General features: G+C 31.1%; 1 protein-coding gene across 1 annotated transcript; it reads left to right on the top strand.

Moving 5' to 3' along the window:
- Positions 1–3,084: 3,084 nt before the first annotated feature.
- Positions 3,085–7,738, top strand: LOC120069955 (calcium-dependent protein kinase 29). The gene is made up of 8 exons (XM_039021800.1): positions 3,085–4,124; positions 5,311–5,454; positions 5,955–6,107; positions 6,359–6,474; positions 6,794–6,961; positions 7,081–7,208; positions 7,304–7,403; positions 7,510–7,738. Exons 1-8 carry the CDS (start codon positions 3,443–3,445, stop codon positions 7,579–7,581), a joined length of 1,563 nt encoding a protein of 520 aa, XP_038877728.1. The 5' UTR covers positions 3,085–3,442; the 3' UTR covers positions 7,582–7,738.
- Positions 7,739–8,245: the final 507 nt, after the last annotated feature.

Below are 8,245 nucleotides of genomic sequence, written 5' to 3'. Positions count from 1 at the left end.
TTCCGATACTAAACTTGTGATCTAACATTTATATTTCAAATTTATACACGAAATTTCAAAATATAACTTTTTTTTAGTTCAATAACTTGTGGCGTATAAGAGATTTAAATATCTAATTTTTTAGTCAAATATATAATTTAATTAGTTGATTCGGTGTGAAAAAGAAGTGAGTGTTTGCATTGCTATTGAAACTGATATATTTGTATAATAATTTAAATATTCAACCTCTTAAGCAAAACTCACCCTAATTAATTCTCACTCTAAATACATTCCAACATTTAACTTCACAAAACAAAATAATTGAGGAAATGTTAAACACTGATGTTTGCTACAGTGACCGCGGATATATGATACTAAAAAAAGTCTTTTTTAAACTATACCTTATAATTTTTAGGTTAAATTATAAAATACCGAATAAATAAGAATAATAGAGTTTTCATTTAAAAAAAAAAAAAAAAAAAAAAAAAAAAAAGTAAAAACAGGTGCATGTGAAACTATTTAAAAAAAATAGAACATTTTTTCTATCTTCTAGAAAAATGCATCTCTTCAAGAGACGAACTCAATTTGAAAATTAACAAAAATATTGATTGGAGTGTTAAACGTAACTGTTCATACGAAATATGAGTTTAGAATAGTGACACCATATATTTAATTATTTCTTTTCTTTTTAAAAAATAAGAATGGTAATTAACTATTGTTTTATTTTAAAATTTGTTACTAAAAATATATATTTTCAGAAATTATCTTTAATAAAAAAGTTACAAATATAGAAGACTATAATTAATCTATCAAGAAGTTCTATACATTTTTTATAGAGAAATTATATGGGCACGGTTGAATAAGGTTTTTCAGTCAATTAATTGTCACGTCATCTTAATGACATCTCAATTTATTACATTTAAGATAAATAAAAAATCAATTGTGCTCTTAAATTGAAAATTGAAACTAAAACACATAACACATAACATCTGATCACAAAGATAGGCTAGATAGCATATATATTTTCACTTATAAAACTAGTGTTATCACATAAATGTATAATTAATAGATAAAGTAATAATATGATTTTAATTTAATAAAATAATAGTTAAAAATATTTAAAAAATTAAGATAATAATTGTTTCAGTTTTGTTTTTTTATAAATGTTATAATTTAAGATTTTCTATTTATAAAACATGGTATATTAATTGTATTTTAGTTGATTTGAATGTTATATTATTTTTTTTTCTAAAGTTACAATTTTAAATATTTTAGTATTTAAATTATAATTTAACTATTGATATTTTAGTATAAAAAATTGATTTTATCTATCATAATAATAAATAAAACTTAGAAATGGCTTGATATATTAACAAAATTATAACTTTTTATATTATAAGAGTGTCAGTATAGTTTTTTTACTATAGAAAAATTATAAATTTTTTTTGATATATTAATTAGGTCTTTTTATATTTGTAACTTCTGTTACACAAAGAAACATAAAATAGTTTTGAAGTTCAAAATTATACGTTAACAAATTAGAGTTTTCTTTGGAGAAAAAAAAAACATATCGACCTCATTAGTGAATGAAAAATAGAGAGCTTGCCACAATTGCAAACTTCTATTTAATATCAAGGATTTATAAGAAAATTATTTTAAACAAGAAGAGAATCGTTAAGTTTTAACCTACGTTCAAATATCCATTAATTTTTTTTTTTATAATGACATTGATTTTTAGATGAACACGAGATGCATTCTATTAAACACAAAAAAAAAAAAAAATGGTCTACTTTTTTAAATAGTTTTACATGCATCTACTTTTACCAATTCTGTTTTAAAACTATATTATTCTTCTTATTTATCCTATAAATGTCTTTCAACGGTGTCATTTCTTCCAAAACTATCCACATACTTTCGGAAGAAGGAATAATATTTCTGAACTTTTATAAATGTTTCAAAATTACTTTTGGAGTAGTATTCTTTACAATTTTGCATGAAAATTAAAATATGAAATGGTGCGACAGTGACTTAAAAAGAAAATTTAGATCAATCCCATCGGCTTAAGTCATCTTCACATCATTCTAAGTATGAATTTTTTGTTTGAAATTCTAAAGAAATTCTATTCCAATTGTAGTTTTGAAACATTTATGAAAGTTCAAGAGTAATATTGCAACTTTTGAAAGTATAGAAGTATTTTTAAAATAAAGGATAAAGTTCACGAATATTTGTTATAATTTAGCCTAATGTTTAATGTGTCTTTGGTCAAAGAGTAGGCATTGGGGAATTGAAGTTGTTTGGCCTAGCCGGTTGGGGAGTTGTTTTTTTTTTTTTTAAAAAAAAAAAAAAAAAAAAAAAAAGAAAAATTGGTGCAAACTTTATGACAATCAAGCTCATTTTGTCAATTTCTTATAAACAAGTATTAATTTCACGATTTATTAACTATTTACATTGTGGATGAATGACTAAACAATTTCTTAAATTTAACAACTGGATTAAACAAGTCTATCTCTCGTCTCAAAGGCTCCCAAGGGGACGTCTGGAGCAAAGACTATGTTAAGATTATAATATTTATCTCTTGCTATAATACATACTACTTTGTAATCTTCAATTAACTACAATCAACATTATTTTAGAACTCTCATTTGTTACCGTATTTACAATTTACTACACTTTTTACTATTTCATGTTCATTATTGTTTTATTATTTATCACCAGGTTTAATATTTCCTCTTAAAGCTAAAATAATTTATATTTCAAACATATATTATTATAATCAAAAGTATAATAATCTATATCCAGACACATTATTATAATCCATCTAGAATAACCTAGAGCTATAATAACAATTTTCGTAAGAATTTGTAAATAACTTTCAGATGTATGCAATATTTGTCAAATAGTAATCAGATTGTAACAACTTCATTATTACTATTATTTGACTGTGTGAGAATCGATTTCTGACTCCGAGATAGATAGCTTTTAATTTTATTGCATTACAAAATTTTTGATCAAAGAGAGAGGAAAAAAAAAAAAAGAAAAAACCCATGTGATTCGGGGGAGAATTTGTGAAAACTTGCAAAGAAAGTTGAAACTACAAAGGAAGGGGAGCAGTGATACAGAGAAAACGCATAAACACAATAAACAGACAGCTATTAGAAAGCTTCCTGAATTTGGTTTCTATTCTTCAAAAGAAACCGATTCCTTCTTCTCTTTCTTTTTCTCTGTAATTTCGTAGTACCCATTTTTCTCTGTTTTTGGCAATACAACAAAAAAGTGGAAGCGAATGATGCTGAATACCAACCCATTTGCCAAAGCAAAGCACAGAATAAAGTAGAACAACAAAAAGGGTAACAATCATCTTCTTCCTCCCTTCGCATCTCCTTTCATAAAATCCCATTTCAGAACAACAAGAACAAGAAGGAAAAGAAAAAGGGGTTCTCCATTTCTTTCTCCTTTTTCCGCCATGGGTCTCTGCTTCACCAGAACCCGCGACATTCCAATCGACTCCTTCTCCTATGCCTCAGACCCATCTCCGCAAATCAAGCCTCATTCTCAAGACCCACCAAACCCAAACCCAAAACCACCGCCAAAGCCGCAACCGATTCCCTCTTACAAGTCCGTTCCGCGGTCGCAGATTGGCCCACTCACCGGCCGTCCTTACATCAACATAACCACACTCTACGAACTCCACAAGGAGCTGGGTCGAGGTCAGTTCGGTATTACTTATCTCTGTACCGAGAAAGCCACTGGTCTTAAATACGCTTGCAAGACGATTTCCAGGAGAAAAATGGTGAATCCGAAGGATATTGAAGATGTGAGAAGGGAGATTTTGATTTTGCAGCATTTGACTGGGCAACCCAATGTCGTGGAGTTTAAAGGGGCGTATGAGGATAAGAGGAATTTGCATCTGATTATGGAGCTGTGTTCTGGCGGAGAGCTTTTCGATCGGATTATTAAGAAGAAGAGTTACTCGGAACGAGAAGCGGCGTCGATTTGTAAGCAGATTTTGAACGTGGTTCATGCTTGTCATTTCATGGGGGTTATGCACAGAGATTTGAAGCCTGAGAACTTCCTGATGGTCAATGAAGACGACGATTCGCCGATTAAGGCTACCGATTTTGGACTCTCTGTTTTCATTGAAGAAGGTTCGTCAGTTTCCACTCCCAATTCTCTTGTGCATTTCTTTTGATTGTTAACTGAAAATTGTTTTGAAGCACTGTGTATGTTTTATGTATGAACTTGAACTGAGAGCTCTTGAAAATGGCATTCGAATTGGAATGTCTGTATTAAGCAAGCCGTATGGGGAACGTTGAAAATCACCGTTGACCAAATCAACCAAGAAAACGACTGGTCAACCAAGTCAACCACTTCATTTAGCTTCATAACATTTACTTCTACCAATTAACTTAAGTTTTTTTTGTTTAGCTTAAGTTTTTAGATTGATGGTTGATTTAAATGTGTTATTTACTTTTTTAAATTTACACTAACATCGTTGGTAACCATTTGGGATTTGACTTACTTTTAGTTTTCGAAAATTTAAGCCTATTTCTTGCCTTAAATATTTCATTTTTTTTTTAATTTAAAAAGTGGGACTTTTTTTTTTTTTTTTATTCCTAAACTTTCATAAATGTTCCATTACATTTTAAAAATTAATAACATATGAGAATGAAAATTTGAGCCTTTTTATCTTTTAATTGAGGTTATGTGATATATAAAGTTATGCATTGTTACCTTATTTATTGAGCTATGCTTAGATTTACATAATTTAAATAATAGTATACTAGTAATAAAAATTCTAAATAATGAATTTAAAAAAAAAAAAGATAAATTTATATTGCAATACCGAAGATACTACAATATTCCATAGTCTTCAAGAGGGCTACTTTCTCTCAATATTTTCCACAGGAAATCACTACAAAATTCTTCATTACCCTCCTCTTGACTCACTCCCACTAAAGGCCTTAACAACCTTATTATCTAATTACTAATATGTCTCTTCTAATAACCATACTAATATTCTACTAACGTTCCTGTTATTTTCCTAACTATGGATGTTACAGTATATTGATCAATTTAAATATAATTAGTTGATTAAGGTATATGACCTCAACCAAAGAATTCAAATTCTTTTATCCAATATCTTGTTGCACTTAAAAAATATAAAATAAAATGATCACGAGATATCACGGAAGAATTTATTAAGGTAGGTAAGACCAAAATAAGATTTAAAACTTTTTGTTCCCATTAATCATATTAGGTTTGTTTTTGGGCTGCTGAGTATGGGGATTCCTCAGGGTTCTTGACAGTTTCTATTTGAATGAAATTTCTCAGGCAAAGTATACAGAGACATAGTTGGAAGTGCATATTATATTGCCCCTGAGGTTTTGCAGCGAAATTATGGGAAGGAAATTGATGTGTGGAGCGCTGGGGTTATTCTCTACATTATCTTGTGTGGGGAGCCTCCCTTTTGGGGAAGTAAGTAAAGTACTTCACTTCTTTACATAGTCTTACAATTCTTTACTATGACCTCCGTCTTTCTTAAGATTACACTTGAATTCTAAAGCCAAAAACTACTTTTAGCATAGATTTTGAAAATGTAGATGACAAAACAAAGAAACTCATAGCGAAGTAGTGTTTCTAAGTTTAATTTTCAAAAATTAAAAAACGAAAAAGATCTTTAATAGTTTTAGTATTCTGGTTTGAAACTAGACTTGTTTGCTCGCAAACTCAATGTAGTTGATTCTTTTTTGAGTGTTCTGCTTCGAAGAATCTGAAGACTTCACTTATGAGCTTAATGTTCTGCTTATTTTTAGTATTATAAAGTCTTTAAGTATTGTATTCTGCTGAGCATCTATTCTAAACACAAAACCGAGCTAACAAGTCTAATCTAAGCACACTTCAATATCCTGCTCTTAAGATTAGACTTCATGCATTTGGCTTTGTTCAGAGTTGATTTGATGTTTGAATTCCGTCAGAGACCGAGGACGAGATAATAAAAGCGGTCCAGAAAGGCAACCTAAAAATGGAAGATGCTCCATGGCCTTCCATATCCCCTTCTGCCAAGGATCTTGTCTCTAAAATGTTGACGAGGGACCCAAAGAAGCGGATCACCGCTGCTGAAGCACTCGGTAAGTAAGGCTACTTCCCTAGTTGATTAGATTGAAAACAAAAATCACTCTTTTCATTTTCAATATTTGTGTTTATTACAAAAGTTGAACCTGTTCTTAGTGATAGAATGTCATTCCCATTGTTTCCAAAATTCATGGACCCACCCCATTTGATTAATATTCGAAGTTAATTTCAATATACATGATGATAACATAAAAATATTCTCATTCCACCAACTTTTTCCATTCTACGTCTCCCATTGATTGATCAGAACATCCTTGGTTGAAGATTGAGGGTGAGGCCTCTACCAAGCCCATTGATAGCGCTGTGCTCATTAGGATGAAACAGTTCAGAGCAATGAACAAGTTTAAGCAACTTGCTCTCAAGGTATTTCGCATAATTTACATTCCCCCAATTTTTTAGCTTCCTATGTAGTGTCATGAAATCGACAAATAAAAATAAACAGAAAAGTGTAAGCAATAGATAATTGATATAGAGATTTACATGGTTCACTCAAAGTGTATTAGCTACGTCCATGGACAAAGGGAGAATAGTTTACTTTTAGATAATATAATTCAGATTATAGATCATAGGTGTCTCTAGGATCAAAACGTAAAAAACGTAAATATGACTCATACAAATACAACTTAAGAATGAGTGAATTTCACTTGACTGATCTAAAACTCTGCTGAATGTTTGTTTGTAGGTAATGGCAGAAAACCTTTCAGAAGAAGAATTAAAGGGTCTAAATCAAATGTTCAAGAACATAGACACTGATAGAAGTGGTACCATCACATTTGATGAGCTGAAAAAAGGTCTGTCCAGGCTCGGTTCAAGGCTTTCCGAACACGAAATAAAACAACTAATGGATGCGGTAAGAGGCGAAAAATCTCCCTTATCCCCTCTTTTACTTTCCCAACTGGTTGAGTATGTTCAGAAATTGCAATGCCTTTTAGCTTATACATGAAAATGTTACTTCTCTACTTTGGCCAGGCTGATGTCGATAGAAATGGGACAATTGATTATGGCGAGTTTATTACTGCAACAATGCATCGACATAGGCTCGAGAAAGAAGAGAACATATACAAGGCCTTCCAGTTCTTTGACATCGATCGAAGCGGGTTCGTAATGCAGAATGCAGTATTCTATAAACTCTTGCATTGGGAAGCTGTTTGATTGATAAAATGCTACTGATACTTTGTTGTTGAATTTTCAGATTTATCACAAGAGATGAACTCAAACAAGCCATGACTCAGTATGACATGGGAGATGAAGAGACCATAAATGAAATTATCAACGATGTTGATATCGATGGAGTACTACTCTTTCCTCTGATTTTTACAGCTGAAATATGATTGCAACATCTCTGATAGTTTAGCAACTTGAAAGATTTAAACCCTTTTTTTTTTTAATCTCTTTCAGGATGGAAAAATTAACTACGACGAGTTTGTTAACATGATGACAAAAGGGACAGTGGAAGCAAAAATGAACTAGATTACAGTTTACAGGTTGTAAAAAGGAAAAAGATGAGTAAGTTTGTTGTGTATAGATATGTAATTGATGATTGCAATGAGAAAGTGTAACTATACAAACTACAAAATCAATAATGTCCATTATACTACGAAGTTTCTACTTATCAATGCACGATTCTGTACAATCTATTATTGTTGGTGAAAATTTGGGTTTTTAAAAAGGAAAAATTGTTTTTGAGAATCCCACCTTGCTTAGGTTGGGAAGTGAACTCTCTTTCATATACTCCCATCTTGAACTTTAAGTTTGGGCCCCAAGGGGTACCCATATTTTAGATGGAGTGAGGAAATAGATCAATGTGGATACAGTAGACATCCGACACGTGCGCCGTCCGGTCGGACGGGTGCGGTGCGTGTGTGATTATTTTTTAATAAATAAATATATATATATATATATATATCAATTTTTAATTTTATTTTACTTTAATAATTTTTTCCTTTTCAACCGAAATCGAACCAACACGTGTCGCTCGTCCATAGGTCAAGTATTCCTCCACGTGCACACATTCACGATTAATGGTTCCATGCATTTTACGAAATTGCATGTTCTTTGGCCTAGTGTTCTCCGCTTCTGTTGGCCCTTGAGGCCTATGAAAGGCGTAAGCCTTTTCGGTAGTGAGACACAACAC

The sequence above is a fragment of the Benincasa hispida genome, unplaced genomic scaffold, assembly GCF_009727055.1.
Source record: "Benincasa hispida cultivar B227 unplaced genomic scaffold, ASM972705v1 Contig704, whole genome shotgun sequence".
Classification (NCBI taxonomy): Eukaryota; Viridiplantae; Streptophyta; class Magnoliopsida; order Cucurbitales; family Cucurbitaceae; genus Benincasa; species Benincasa hispida.
This window is presented reverse-complemented; position numbering and strand designations above follow the sequence as displayed.